General features: G+C 36.2%; 2 protein-coding genes across 2 annotated transcripts; one reads left to right on the forward strand and one right to left on the reverse strand.

Moving 5' to 3' along the window:
- Positions 1-2,024: 2,024 nt before the first annotated feature.
- On the forward strand, positions 2,025-11,505 carry LOC113297867 (histone-lysine N-methyltransferase ASHR3-like). Its single transcript, XM_026546436.1, has 11 exons — positions 2,025-2,504; positions 3,760-3,906; positions 4,418-4,585; positions 6,134-6,160; positions 6,620-6,737; positions 6,870-6,972; positions 7,954-8,047; positions 8,160-8,238; positions 8,397-8,568; positions 9,097-9,177; positions 10,913-11,505. The coding sequence occupies exons 1-11, from the start codon at positions 2,094-2,096 to the stop codon at positions 11,067-11,069; spliced, it is 1,557 nt and encodes a 518-aa protein (XP_026402221.1). The 5' UTR covers positions 2,025-2,093; the 3' UTR covers positions 11,070-11,505.
- Positions 11,506-11,643: 138 nt separating this feature from the next.
- Positions 11,644-14,620, reverse strand: LOC113297866 (protein TIC 55, chloroplastic-like). The gene is made up of 4 exons (XM_026546435.1): positions 14,005-14,620; positions 13,180-13,282; positions 12,608-13,085; positions 11,644-12,423 (listed from the first exon to the last, which is right to left on the reverse strand). Exons 1-4 carry the CDS (start codon positions 14,448-14,450, stop codon positions 11,783-11,785), a joined length of 1,668 nt encoding a protein of 555 aa, XP_026402220.1. The 5' UTR covers positions 14,451-14,620; the 3' UTR covers positions 11,644-11,782.
- Positions 14,621-15,045: the final 425 nt, after the last annotated feature.

Raw genomic sequence — 15,045 nt, forward strand, 5'->3', positions numbered from 1 at the left:
GGGTTTTGAATATCATGTTGAGGAAGTTGATATGATGAAATATTATGAGGAGAAGCTTAGAAAAAAAAACTCATCTATATTCCTTATTTAGCCAAAAATTCTAGACGAATTGTAAGAAGTGAGTAAACTCGTCTAAAACCGTCTAAATACATAAAATATTATCTAATAAGTCTCATTATATTGTCCGAATCATTTTTAATTTCAGATCATTTATTAAAAAAGTCAATTGTTCCCATCATTTATTAAAGAAAAGAAAAATCCACTATTTCCTTTTTATATGTAGGTGGTTTTGGAGATATTTTTCCGAAAATGCTTCTCACCTCCAAAAAAATCATCCCCCAACCTTCCCACACTCGCATAACAAATTTAAATATTTAAGTGGCCCCTGTGTTTTCTCCGAGGGACATAAGTATTATGTGTGGTGGCCGTTGACGCCACGTTAGGGAGAGCAAACTGGGGGAGAAACTTGAGGGCATGCAACACTTCTGAATCTTTTTACCCTGGGTGCCAGAATTGTATCCTCTTCCTACCAACCACTACAGTCTACAACGTACAGTCCGGATAATGGACTCGACATTTGGACATTTGGTTTTAACAATTCTTTATGTGCCGAGCTTTGGGGAGCTATTTGTGCTCTCCGTTTGGCCTGTACAAAGAGAATACAAAGGCTCTGGCTCGAATGCAATTCTACTTTTGTTCTACAGGCTATCAAAAATCCGGATTTGGTCCCTTGGACGTTATCTACCCACTGGAATAATTGCTTGAAGTTCGCTTCTTCAATTCAAGTTGTTTGTACTCATACATATCGTGAAGGTAATTCGGTGGCAGACCTTTTGGCCAAGCATGATGCTATGGTTGAGTCTCGTTGGTGGATTGAGCTTCCAGATTTCACAAGACGGAAGCTACTTATTGATAAATCTATTTTTCTATTATATCGTTTTCGTAATATGTAATTGTTTATTTTCTTTGTTCTTTTTTCTCTTTTCTTCTTTTCTTGTTGGAGCCTAGTTAGCAATTTGGGATTCGGCAAACGTACGTAACGGCAAACGTACGAGTATTATACGGTTTTGTAAAATCCAGATTCGGTCCAAAATTCGGTCAACGGGACGTGATTCGTCAGTAATTCGGAACGGCATACGTACGTGTATAATTCGATTTATAAATGTGAGTTCGGCTCTGAAAATTCGGTATCTATATATAACAAATAATTTGTATTTATAAGGTCATAGACCAATTTTTATGCATATGTGTGAGTTATTTAAAGAAAAAATAAACTTAATATGATGATATTAATAATATATACAACATTAGTTATCCAAGAGGACGTCGTATGGTGGTTTAGATGCTTGGTTAGTGAGTTTGAGATCTCTCTCACCTTCACCTTCAAATCTCTTCAGTCGTTTTTGTTTCATAAAAATTAGAACACTTTTAATATTCGGTCGTGTATGCTCGGGAGGCAGTAAAGCCCAAAAAGTGGAGTTTTTAAAAAGTAAAAGCTAAAGAATTTATGGCGAATTAAGCGGACGTATCATTCGGGATACGTAAAATTCGTGAACGGTTCGCGAATAATCCGAGAATACCACATAATACGCGACTTGGGTTCGGAGTTGCAAACGTACGCGAATAAGACGGTAAAATTCGTGATACGGAAAAATTCGCGAATGATTCGCGAATCATCCGCGAATGATTCGCGAATCATCCGCGAACTTATTAACTAGGTTGGAGGTAAGGCCTAGTCCCCACTTTTTTTTTTAATGATTTTAATAAAATTGCTGCCCAGTGTGCCTTTGCCATGGGTGGTTTCGTTAAAAAAAAATAAAAAAATAAAAGAAGTTACCTCTTTCACCCGAAGCGAATTGTAATGTTTACCAAATCGAGGTACTTTTCTGTAATTTCGACAAATATTGTACGAACTACATTTGAATTTTGACATTTCCCGCCTAAATTCTCTCTCACTTCACTTTACTCTTTTTCTGAGAACTTCTCCCGCTCCAAATCTCGCCAAAAAAAAATAAAATAAAAAATAAAGATTGAAAGAACATGCCCTAAGCCTATTCTTTGTTAGGGTCCTCATTTGTTTTATATTTTCAATCATGTTAGATGTGAGTAATCTTCTCGATTCTTCTACTTCTTTACAAATTACTAGATGCCCTAATTTCTTACCAGTTTCTTCTACTCTCAACTGCGATTCTTCTACATCTGATTCTCTTTACCCTGTTGAATCGAAAACGCTTAATCAAGAGAAGAATACTAGTTGGTGTAGTAATTTGGGTACTCGATTAGGTAATCCGATTAGTACAAATGGTAAAATTTCTAAGGGTAACAGTGGTAATATTGGAATTAAGGTGTTTGTTCGCTCAAAGATGATTAAGAGATGTGAGAAAAAGGATGTTGTTAAATTGAATCTGGATGATTGTGTGAAAAGTTGGATTCAGAAGAAAATTGAATCTGGAGTTCCTGAAAGACGATGTTTTCTCCCCTTTCTTGTTAATGCCCCCAAAATGGTACTCTCCCGATCCCTCTCTTTAGATTTTTGGATACTGTATGTTATTTTCTTGTAAATTATCAAGCCTTTTGCGTTGTATGTTATTCAGCACCTAAGCATTTATTGCAAATGTAGTTGCCTAAAATTAGCATCTTTACTTGGAAGAGCAATCAGCCGAGCAGATGGTGTACAAGGGGGGTTTTCTAAATGGGATCCAAGATAGTCATAACTCATAAGAATGCATATTGAAAAACGAATCACGGTGAAATGGATACTTAAAAAGCTACGAATGAGAGGGATTACTGATTTATTTCATTAAGTGCCTGTAAATTTCTCTAGACACCTACATTGGCTGTTTCACGTAGATTACCTAATATTAGTTTAATTTATCATATGCAACACTATCCTCAAATATTTGGTGAATAATTTGGTCTTACAGTTTGTTTTAGATGTTTCACAGAACATGACAGCCTACGTTGTAGCTTAATTGCATTCTTTCGGTTTGATTTCTGAACGACTAGATAATCGGATACCATTATATGTGTAAAAATCAGCAATTATGGTAACTTGTCAAGGGTTTCTTTGAAAAGAGAATCAAAATGCACTGGGTCAAAATGCGCTGTCTGATCCAGTGCGAAATGATGTACGCGCCTATGAGGTACATTAGTTTGTGAGCATCGGGAATGCGTTTCTGAAATTCAGTTTGCTTTGGGATTCTATTCCGGGATGATATGTCTAATATCATAAATTTATACATATACCTTAGTCCCCGAATCCTTAACTAAACAAGCATGAAGAAATAATTATCTGATTTACCCGTTGATCATTTTAAGGGCGTATTGTTTTAGAATAAGTGAGGCAAACAATTGGAATGCAAAGCTTTGAGTATCGTTTTACTAGAGTGCCCTAGACCAGTACGAGAGAACTGAAACACGTTATGCAATGGTGTAGTGGTTCTAGAATTTGGTACCACTGCACTGATTACTTCGCTCTGCTATCAGTTGTTATTAGCTTATTACTATATTTAATTTGTTAGAGACTTACAGTTCAATGATCGGTAGCTTAGAGTTATTTTCTTCATTTGTTTCTCATCAACTGCTCTCTCTCTCTCTCTCTCACACACACACAAACACACACACTGACACATGGCTAGCTGCTTGGACTATGTTAGTTCACAGGCAGAAAAAGAGTGTCAGCATCATAAAAGATTTCATGCATTATTGAAAATTGCTAAATCCTTGTAGTTATAATATGTGTTTTTACACTCGTTTCAGGATGAATGTCGCGCATGCAACGATTTTATCTATTCTGGGGAAAAAACAGTATGCAGTGTCCGAGGTTGTCAAGAATCATATCATGAAACGTGCGTAAGGGAAATACTTGGATTCTCAACTTCAAACAATTTCAAGTGCCCCCATCATGTACAAATCCTTTATCTTTGTTGAAGTTTTTGCCTTATTACCTACGTTTCCATTATTTTTTCTTACTTATATATTTCATACTTCATTCTAGATATAAATTTAGTGTACTTTTAGACTACATTGATTTCACATTTTCATATGATCTTGTTCTTCCTTGTTAAGCCAATATACCGATCTTGTCTTGGATATGTTGCCAAATGGACATTTTTTCTTAGAATTACCTTGTACAGGAGGACTAAGTATTGAAGATTGTTGGATCTTGTGGCCACAAGTTTGCTAACCTTTCTATCTGATCATAATAAGGCGATTCCAGTTTCCCATGATCAATTGGTTGATGTTTATTGTTAATCTAACTATGTTTTCTCATTTGTCCCTGTCTTTTTTATTTTATATATAGCTAAATACGCACTGAACATTGGTTTGCTCTGCTTTTCTCATTTACAAATGTTTCATGAAAAATTGTTATTGCTGGGGCTTGTCATGCAATTGATGCACATATTTGTTTGGACAGGCTTGTTTCGTTTGCAAACAGAACAAAAACTGGCGTTGCATAAGATGTCCGGCGGCGTCACATCCTAAATGTGCTCCCTGGCCTGATAAAGTGATCTATCTAACGACTAGTCAACCAGGGCGAGCAGTTTGTTGGAGGCATCCAACTGATTGGCGTCTTGAAAAGAAGGTCAACCTCTTCTTTCCTACATCTTGTTCCATTTGCATTCATGATGGTTGTACTCTTAACAATACTCAATGAGTCTACACAAACTCACACCATTACTCCACTTGATGCTTAGACTTATAACTTATGTTCATGGGTATTTTGTTCACCAACCTAATCATTTAAGATATGAATGTCTATATGGAGAAAAGTGTTAGAGGACAGTTTGTTAGATAGCATAATGCCATATAAGTTCATCCTGTTTCCATCTTATGATAATTGGATAGGCGGGTATTTGGAGGTTGAAAACGTGACTTTGAATCTCCGTTGGTAAATTTGTTGGGGTCTAGTTTTCAAACTTTGATGGCGTACATCGTTATGCCCTTTTTTTTTTAACAGTTCGGACTTTTAGAGAACTAGGTTTATTGTAAATTAAACCAGGGCAAGTATTACATATGGTTTCACGAACAAATGATTGTACTAAAACCTGTGTTACACCGATACACCTAAAAAAAAAATTCAGCCGTATCGATACGTATTTACACGGATACGCGTACTAATACTTCCAATACTTCAAGATACAACTCAGTTAGAAAACTTTGACTAAATATTAGATCTCAATACCTTAATATTAGAAAATTAGGTATTTTACTAGATTCTATGAGAAGTTTTAACTATAGTGACAAAATATTAGTTCCAAATCTGTCCACTGATCTTGCTCTAGACTTTCTTCCTTGTTATCCAGACTTTTTCTATCCAGTGAGGTTAATCATACATGTATGTATTTTGTTAAGTTTCTATCTTATATATAATATATTCATGTTAAACTACTGAAATGCCGTATCGCCGTATTTTAGTTTTTCAAGTTGGTGTATCATAGTAGCGTATTGGTATCTTGTATCCGATACTGTATCCGTATCGTTGCAACACAGACTAAAACTAAGTTCTTGCAATACAACTTCAGACTACATCTGCACTACACTTGTATATATACATATATATTGTGGTAACACATCCATGCTATATCACATTATTTCGTGTACAGAGTTAATTGCTGCTTAAACCAATGGGATCACGCCATCTTCTTGTAAAATGTCTGGTTTCCTTTCTTAGAGGCGTCCATATTTCCTCTACCTCTACCTACAAAAAGGGGATTTTAATAAACACCATCCATACTCTTTTACTATTTCTCCCATGTGGAAAACGATAACTTGCCCATTGTAGTCACCTACCTTGCATGGTTTGTTGGCTACTAGTTTATGCTACCTGTTTCCAAGGCTTTGATGCATGTGGCTCTGCTGTAGACGGTTATGAAAAACATATCTTGAGAAGCTAGTTTACAGTCAATGGTTGCTATGATTGTTGAGAACTCACTAGTTTGCAATCTAAGTTTTATTTTGGAAAAAAAAGTCTGCATGCCGGAAATTGTTAATACCGTGGATTGACCTTGTTATTTGTGCATGTTGTTTGATATAATGTTTTAATCTGGGTTTTGTTACGTATTAACTTCATTCTTAGTTTTCATTGGTTAGGTTGGATAACAGGCCTGACATATATTTGTTGGATGAGCAGGATGAAGTCCCAACAAGTGATGTAGAGGTCAGGGTTTTTATAAACTTGTAATCCTTATATTCAATACATTATATGTTTGCTTGGAAATGCTTCAAGTTCTGTGCACTATGTTAAAGTGATATCTGAAATGTGCTACATAGTTCCTAAGAAGATTTGGTAATTTTGTGGGATTGAATCATGATTGAAGAGTTTTGTTTCTTGTGTGCAAATACTTTTTTTATCTCTTTTCCACCTGTAATTAATGTAAAATGCAAAAAAGTGTCTTAGCTTTATTTCACTTATTAGAAGCTTCTATAGTAGTTTTTACTCATGAGGGTGCTTTACAAAAAGTAACACAAAAGGAGCTGTGTAGGTTGTTTTTTCTTAATTTATTTTTTGATCATATTGCAGGCATAACTAAATATTTCCTCAAGTCTGTGCCCAAGTATGTTATAGTGTTATCACTCATAAAGTTACACATGATAACATTTTATTCCAATTTTTTAGGAAATATTTCGGAGATTGCCTATACCGTACATCGAAGAAGAGTTTCAGATTAATCTTATGTGGAAGGACTTGATGGAGCAAAATATGGAGCCACCTCAATATGCTCATATAAAACGAAGTATCCTATCAGACAATTTGTGTTGATATTACTGAATACACCGATTAGCGCCTTCGCGTATAACACTGATTCATCATTATCTCATTTTATTTGTCCATGTATTTTATGGTGTTACCCTTAATAAGGAAAAAGATGTGTACCTTGTGAAGAAAAAGCGTGAGGATACTGATGCTGGTATTGGATGCACAAATTGCAAAGCTGATAATGAAATGTGCTCAGAGGAGTGTGTTTGCAGGTAAGTGATTCTAGGTGATTTTTCAAGAGGTGTTCTCGCTTGGGTATTACGTACAGATTTTTTTAAGCATCTATAAAATGTGTCTTACAACTGAAACTAATTTGAGATAAGAAAATCCAAAACATGTATTGGTGAACACTTTCAGAGAAAACTTATATGTAAACTTTAAACGTTACTAATTACCAAAAGCTAGACATAGGACACCTCCGGACCCATGGATGAAGTAAAACCTTGAATTACACAACCTATTTTTTGTGCAAGAAATAATATATCAAGGTCCTGCATATTTATCAAATTTGTAGAAAAAGTAGAAATCTAGAAAACTTTTACATAATACTGTATATGTTAAACCACCTTTTGTATCTTGGTCTTGGGCCATACAGCTGTGAATCTAAATAAGATACCAATCCAAAAACTAGGATATAAACACACCAAGCCTGTCGACCGTTGTGTTTTGTAACATGATGTCCTACATCTTTTCCCTTCCGTGTTTTAAATCAGTTCCAGTATTCAATTGTGTTCGATGTCCCTTCACTCTTCACATGAAGGAACTGTCCACAATTAGTGACATGGCAAATGATATGTTTTTGTTTTTAGTAATTTTATTGCTTCATTATGAGTCAGGTGAATTTTTTGTAGTGTACTTGATGATAGTTATGGACCTTGTCTGGCGGTGTACGGATATACTTCTCCTCCACCTTTGTAGGATAATAGTTTATCTGTAGTGGAAATACATACAATTTTTTTTCTCAACTTTCAGTAGATACATTTGTGAATATTTCCTATTTGGTTATTCGTTGGTTAATGAGTCATTCTTTATGTTTTAAATATGCATCATTTTGTCCCTACCTTACTGTCCAGCCTTTGTGGAAGGTTTTACACTTAATGATTCAGCTCCTTGAATATATCTGTCACTGGTTAATCATTTATTCAAATAATAGAGTCAATTGGGTATCATAACGAAAATATCTGCTCAAATAGGGGCCAATCCATCAGCTGCTCCAAGTCTTGCCATTGTTCAGAAGCATGCACAAATAGACCATTCCGTAAAGAGAAAAAAATTAAAGTTGTCAGGGTAAGAACTCTGCTCTTCTAAAGCTTACTGGTTATCTTTATCCTGATCTCTACCATATAAGAATAAATATTCAAATCTGTTTGGATAGTCATAAGAAAAAACACTTATGCAGACTCAGTTTTGTGGATGGGGAGTAGAGGCAGCTGAATCGCTTAAGCGGGGCGATTTCGTTATCGAGTATATTGGAGAAGGTAGTATGGCTCCCTCTCCTTTCCGCTTATTCCTGTAACTTCTTAGAAAGACTATTTAGAGCTGCTTTTTTGTTGATAATCTCAGGGTTAGCAATTGTATTTTTCTGCATTTTTCTAGTATGTAAGAAAATGCTAAAGGTGCTTTCTTTGTGATTCAGTAATTAATGATGCTTTATGTGAACAAAGGCTCTGGGACATAAGATTTAGAGGTGATGAGAACTTCTACATGTGTGAAATTCGCAAGGACTTCACAATCGATGCAACTTTCAAGGGCAACGTCTCTCGTTTCCTGAACCACAGTTGTGATCCTAACTGTAAATTGGAAAAATGGTTGGTGCCCTTATATCTTGTTACCTATATTTTCTGTCATGATACTCTTTCGTTGCTCATTACTTGCTACTGCAGGAAAACCATATCCTTCCACTAACAAAAAATAGTATAAGTGCTCCGGGTTATGGTATACAATTCTATGCTTGAAAGTTGGAATGTCATCTTCAGTATTTACTTACATTTCTGAAACTAATGTAGATTTCAGAACCATTTTAGCATTAGGCCAACTGACGGATTTACACAGGCTAGAAGCAAACTAGCCTTATGTATGATATTAAATCACTGTCATACTAATCTGCTGAATGAAATTGACTTCGTGTTATTTACAACTTGTTTTTTATACAATTGGTTAATGAAAAAGTGCGGTGATACTTTTGTCTGGCTATCGGTCGGTTCCTCTAAGACTGGAAGGTGGTTTTCTGTGATACTTAAAATGCTTGTTTGTAGAAACATCTTTATCAAATGAAGGATTTGAGGTCCATATTGGTTCACATCATGACCTTGTGTTCCTAATGGTTCTCGTTACAGGCAAGTTGATGGGGAGACACGTGTGGGTGTTTTTGCTGCTCAGTCTATAAATGTTGGAGAGCCATTAACTTATGACTATCGGTATGTGTTGGTTCCCCACCCTAGTTGGTTATTGTGATTGCTGCAGCTGGTACTTGTTTAACCACTTCCATGTGTTTCTTTGTTATCTTTTTTAAAGAATATATTACTTTCATTTAGGATCAGCTTTATTTACTTTTACTACAAAGAGGGTAAAGATGATTGAAATCATGGCATTGCTTAGTTGTCCTTTCATGAATTGAAATCACCGTATAGGATAGTTACTAGACATGCCCAGTAGTTAGTACAACAGAAAGTTGCTTAAATGCTTAGGTGAGTATCTGTATCTTATGTCTGTTATGGAAACACGTCGGTTATCTACTTGCTCATATCTCTTGTTGTAATGAATCAGCTTGACAGTTCACCACAAACTAATCAGTGGATCTTTACATACTAACATTGGTAGTATAGAAATAGTTCAAATTGAACATTTGGCAGTCATTTTCTAAACAAAAATCGAAAACTAAGGTAAGTTGTTCGCTGATTATGAATCTGACCAACATCTGTCTGGAGCTGCTCAGAAATTACAATTTGCTAAATGTTTAGATTCTTTAAGGATAGAAATTGATTAATGAGACATTTACTGTGCACAACATGAGCCAGAAGTTTGCCTCCTATTAGCTAAAATCAAGTAAACGAGTAGTTGGTACTTGGACCTAGGTACACCATTAGATAGTACCTTACAGTTCAAAAGTTCTAGAGACACAAATGGCTCCAATTTTTGAAACTGTCCCAGAGCAGTATCACCATATAACCATGCGCACTCCCAGCAATAACTATATAGTATACATTGCTTTGAATGGAATTGATAATCTTCTCGCTAGGAGAAACTATAAAGAATCTGGATATAGGCAAGTTTATTGAAAAATGTCCCCCGTTAGCAGGCCTTTGATATGAGTCTTTATCGGCTAGTGAATCGAGTAAAGTTGCGGTGCAATGCTCTTTACTTGCCTTGATAAAATTTCTGAAGACAACTCTCTTGGACTTTTGTGGAACCCTATATATGCAGCTTTACCGCTTTCTTAAACTCTGACTGTGACACAACTTAGTCCCTAATGAATGACAAATAGTCCAACAACTCATACATAGCCAAGTATGAAGCCCAACATTTCAGCTCTCAAACCACCAACAAAAACACAGGGTTATGTGAAATAACCTTAATTCATTATTGATTCTTTACTCTCTTAAGCTCTCTGGAGTAGTTATGTGCTAATATCTTATTCTACTGTGCCTAGTTCAAGTCTTCCTTGAATTTGTTGTTCTAGTTTATTGTTAGTTGGCGCCAGTAACAAGTAAAAGTGATATTTCAGTCCCACATATCTCTCTTCCTTTGAATATGATTTTTTTCCCCTTGTATGCTTGTTCGATATACCCTTGCCTCTTGGTCAAGGTCCGCCAATGGTGCAAAAATAATCCCAGGGAAGAAGCCTTGCCTTTTTCTTTTCTTTTTTGCTTTCCTAGGGTACATGATAACCAGAAAGACAATATAGGAGGCTCCTTAGAGAAGCTGGCCAAACACCCTTTGGTTTGCCTTGACTACTTCTGCTGGTGGGTGTGCACAATATGAGATGTTTGAAGCAATGGTTTCAACCCAGACACTTTTATATAAAGTAGCAACTAAAATTTCTTTTGCATGATAAATGGCTACTCTCTATGTTGGTTAAATTTAGAGTGCTTCACTAGAACATGTTATCCGTTATAATTTCTGATCTTGAAAATATGGCTTCTGTACTTTTAGGTTTGTGCACTTTGGTACCATGGTGAAATGCCAGTGTGGTTCTAAAAACTGTCAAGGATACCTTGGGACCAAGAGAAAGGAAAAGAAATTGGATATCAGATGGGGTTCGAAACGCAGAAGATCATCAATGACTGTCTTGGAAATTATACGCAATTGATTTGGTTCTTATCATTTCTTTTCAACTGGATACTGCAGGCAAGAGCAGATCCTGTTGTGTCTTTTCCTGTTATTTTGTTAAACAGGTTCATTCAGGTAACATTCATTGGAAGGTCAGATTTTTTTCTTACTTCTCACCTACCCGTCGGCCCAAAAGTTCGTGATGGGTTATGTAACAATTATAGTCGGCGAATAACAATCCCTATAACATTTGAGATATAAGAATCACAAACATTAATTGATGCGTGTAAATTTTAGTCTTTTAAAGAAAATAACTGTTATTTTTACTTATAAAATAACTGATGCTTTAGATTGTGCTCGCTTCTAATTTCTGTTTTTCATTCGAGTTCTTTGCCCCCCTCCTTGGAGACTGTTCGATAGCTTGCGCAATTGGGTAGAAGGCCATTGTGTACCAAGACACAACAGCTTGGTTAAAGTTTTCCTGTGGCCACCAATTCGGCTCTCATTCAAAGCTTTCTTGTAGCTCTATGATATAATTGTGGCTGTGGGCGGAGAAGAAATTGAATCCATGGAGCTAATTTCTGTATCTTCTGCTGTATAAGAAACAAAAAAACTGAATGCCGTGGCCAGAACAAGAAAACTCTTGTATAAATAATGTGTATGAAGTATGAACACTTTAATGGTATTATCTACTAATTTGCACGAGCTCCGAAATAGATGACTCGGTCACGATGATCAATTAATTGCTCTTGCTTACAGTCTCCTATGTGTCCTAATGAAGTTGGTTGTATTCAGTGCTATGGCACTTGAGCAAGCATAAGCAGCAGCCGAGAAAATTGCTGTTGAAACCAAAAGCAATGCCTTCCACTGTCGACCTGTCACCAAAATTGCCATTGTAGCAGAAATAACAGCCACTGCTGAAAGAGATTTTTTCCAAAATTCAAAAGCTTTCACGATGTTCCTACAGTTCTTGCAATGGACCACATGACGAAAGTATCTGTTTGATAGATTCGGAGCTTGCATCATTCCAAGTCCTCCCTTGGCTGGTAAAGAAGCTGAAACATTAGCAAAAAACCCAGCAGGTGCATGTTCCACCACTGCAGGTTCTTTTGGTAGTGAAATAGTGGAATGCCCAAAGTGATAAGGCATTCCATGACCCACTTTATCCATCCATTTCCTGTACTCTGCAACCCAAGTATCAGAGGATTTTAGATTGAGATACAACTCCTTTGTTGGTTTATTCTCCTTCATTAAAACCTCGTTTTGCGACGATAGAAAACCCATGTCTTGCTCGAAAACCTTACAAGCATTCTGGTGGAAGTACCATTTGGGAAAGAGTGATGCCAAGAGCAACGTTTTCGTCCTTCCAAACCTCACAATCAGCATAGATTTACCTGTAAGATTTGGTTATACAATTCTTAAAAGACCCAAACCATGCAATCTACCTGTAAGATCTACTGATACTGTTTCTTATTTCTTGATGACCTATTGATGAATTAGTCAGTCACTTAACATCTAGTTAAAAAAGATAACATTCATGCATAAACTAAATCTAGGTAAACCATCAGTTGTAGTTACCTTGTCCAGCAGGTCGACATAGAAATAAACCGGTGAAGTAATGTGTGATCCCATCTTTCCCAACAATCTCTCTGTTGTTCTGAAGAACACATGGTGCCTCGAATCTTAAGAAATTTGGAGTTTCCTTATCTTGTTCCCTGCCCCATTGACCAGCAAATCCTCTGTCAGTTCTTTCCATCAACTTGAACAAGAGTGCTTGTGCATCTTCTCTTTTTGACATCCAGTCTGTCCTATCGTGTGAAATTGGAACATGGGCAGGATCCATTAGGTTCTCAAGAAGTATGGAGTGATCATATGGAAGTTCGTGAATGGTAGAGACGTCTTTAAACCCAGGCCTTGCAAAGTTCTCGAACCATGGAATCTTTTCGAAGTTCGGTTCCTTCTTGTTTGACATCCATACCCATATTACTCCTTGAGAATTCTCCACCTCATAAGTTCTTAGACAAGCTGCTTGAGGAATTTTTGCTCCGGCAGGAAGCTTTTCACCAAACATATTTTGAAGATTTCATCAAAAGAATTGAACACAATTATATGAAATGAATGAGAGGGAGTATGAATGAATGAAGGCTGACCTGAGGTATCCTTACACATTTACCATCTCCTTCAAATTGCCATCCATGGTAGAGGCATTCAAGTCTTCCATCAATCAATTGACCTTCTGAGAGTTTTGCTAATCTGAATCAAACTCAGCAATATTTTCAAGACCAAAACTTACTTGGCCATAGAGTTTAGAACTCTCCAAAAGCAATAATTCCAAACTAATGCACTAATATATACTGGGGAGCAGCAAATGCATTTCACATGTAACTGTTTATCTTGTGATGTATGCCTAACGACAAAGTTATTGTGAAAGCAGTGGGTAAAATGGCGTCAATCTAATGATGTATGCTACAAGTGAATATTTCTAGAAGGAAACAAATTCGAGTTTCAGGATGAATGACCTTGCTAAATTCAACTACTGTCAAAAACTTATGTTAAGCAATTAGCAGTGTCTGATCCCTCAAAATTCACGAGGACAAAGCATGTGTACATTGAAGTTTTCATGCTCAAAATTTCTATTTTCTGTTGCCTAGCTGGCTAATTAAGCTCAATGGAATCATGTTAATTCACCCAAAAACACATTAATCAGCCAAATTACTTCTTCTTCTGTCTCTCTCAAACAGAAAGTCAGAGAATACAAAGTTGTAAAACTGGGAGAGCAAAGGCTTTGCTGATAAGCGCCCATTTATAGGAAGCTAAATATTCAAAAATAAGCTCCAAATTTATGCAAGGTACAAGAAACGAAATGAAATCCAAAGTTCATGTTCAGATAAACAGGTATACCCATAATTCAGCTCACAAATCATTGCAGAAACATGAAAAAGAAAAGAAAAATAGTTTCTCGGTTTATTAGTTACCTATGAGGACAACGATCTTCGTAGCACTGGAAATCGCCATTGCCATCTTTATACAACACAATTTGCTTGTCAAACACTGTAAGACCTAAAGGAGAATCTTCAGGAACATCATTTGCAAGATAGAGTGGATACCATTCCTGTTCCCAATCATACTCCACTTTCAATCCATCACCTTTCTCTTCAACTGAAGATCCAAACAGAACCTTTTCATCTTCTACCGATAAACTACCACCAACAACTTCTATTACTGATACAGAACACAGAATTGATCTTTTCGAGTTGTGTCGTTTTAGCTTATGTTGTAGAACATCTTTTGATGAAGATAAACGAAGTTCACTAACTGTTTTTGCTGTGCTGGGAAAACAGGTGTGAGGTATAAGGTGTGAGTAGGAGAGTGTTTTGCTAAGTGAAGATGTTTCATATAGAATTGGTTGAAGAAGACCCATCTTTACTTGCAAGAGCAGAGGAACAAGGGTTGATCAATCAATTATTTAATATGACGAAAGAATTCAGTGAGAGATATAGGAAGAAACATGAGAGACGTTTAGTATAGACAATCGAGTGTTTCACTTGTTCAAGTTTTCTCGTTCCATCACTCCTGTCCACACAAACTTACCTTTGAAATTTCAAGATTCAGCTCAGCAAGTATAGAACTGGGCTGCTTGATCGTGGTGGACCATGACCCATCAAAGAATGCTCAATCATACCGTTTTTGTCCGGACGAGTGAAATATCTCGACTCTCCACGTGTTTTTGTCCAAATGAATGAAATATCCATGCAACTTTACACGGAATGGGTAGTTTAGGCCTGCTATCAAGGTCTATCAGCAACAAAACTAGTTTTTTAGTTTTGAAAATCATTGGGGTTGTTTGGTAAAATTTATGATTATAAATAATCATAAATTGATAAATCATTTTGATGTAATTATTTTTAAAATAAAATTTTCCAAATAATTAATTATCATAAAATGATGATCTCGAAAAGAAGAAGAAAGAACACTGATCTAAGATATTTTTTTAGTCCTTATTTTTTGTCTTTTTT

Source organism: Papaver somniferum, chromosome 7, assembly GCF_003573695.1.
Source record: "Papaver somniferum cultivar HN1 chromosome 7, ASM357369v1, whole genome shotgun sequence".
NCBI lineage: Eukaryota > Viridiplantae > Streptophyta > Magnoliopsida > Ranunculales > Papaveraceae > Papaver > Papaver somniferum.

What these genes read in the sequence shown, in the direction of transcription:
- LOC113297867 (XM_026546436.1), top strand. Translation starts at nt 2,094, where the DNA reads ATGTTAGATGTGAGTAATCTTCTCGATTCTTCTACTTCTTTACAAATT. An exon ending in TCAGAGGAGTGTGTTTGCAG is followed by an intron (nt 6,973 to 7,953) that starts GTAAGTGATTCT and finishes CTGCTCAAATAG; the next exon opens with GGGCCAATCCATCAGCTGCT. An exon ending in CCATTAACTTATGACTATCG is followed by an intron (nt 9,178 to 10,912) that starts GTATGTGTTGGT and finishes CTGTACTTTTAG; the next exon opens with GTTTGTGCACTTTGGTACCA.
- LOC113297866 (XM_026546435.1), bottom strand. Translation starts at nt 14,450, where the DNA reads ATGGGTCTTCTTCAACCAATTCTATATGAAACATCTTCACTTAGCAAA. An exon ending in GAAGATCGTTGTCCTCATAG is followed by an intron (nt 13,283 to 14,004) that starts GTAACTAATAAA and finishes AGTTTGATTCAG; the next exon opens with ATTAGCAAAACTCTCAGAAG. An exon ending in ATGTCGACCTGCTGGACAAG is followed by an intron (nt 12,424 to 12,607) that starts GTAACTACAACT and finishes CAAATCTTACAG; the next exon opens with GTAAATCTATGCTGATTGTG.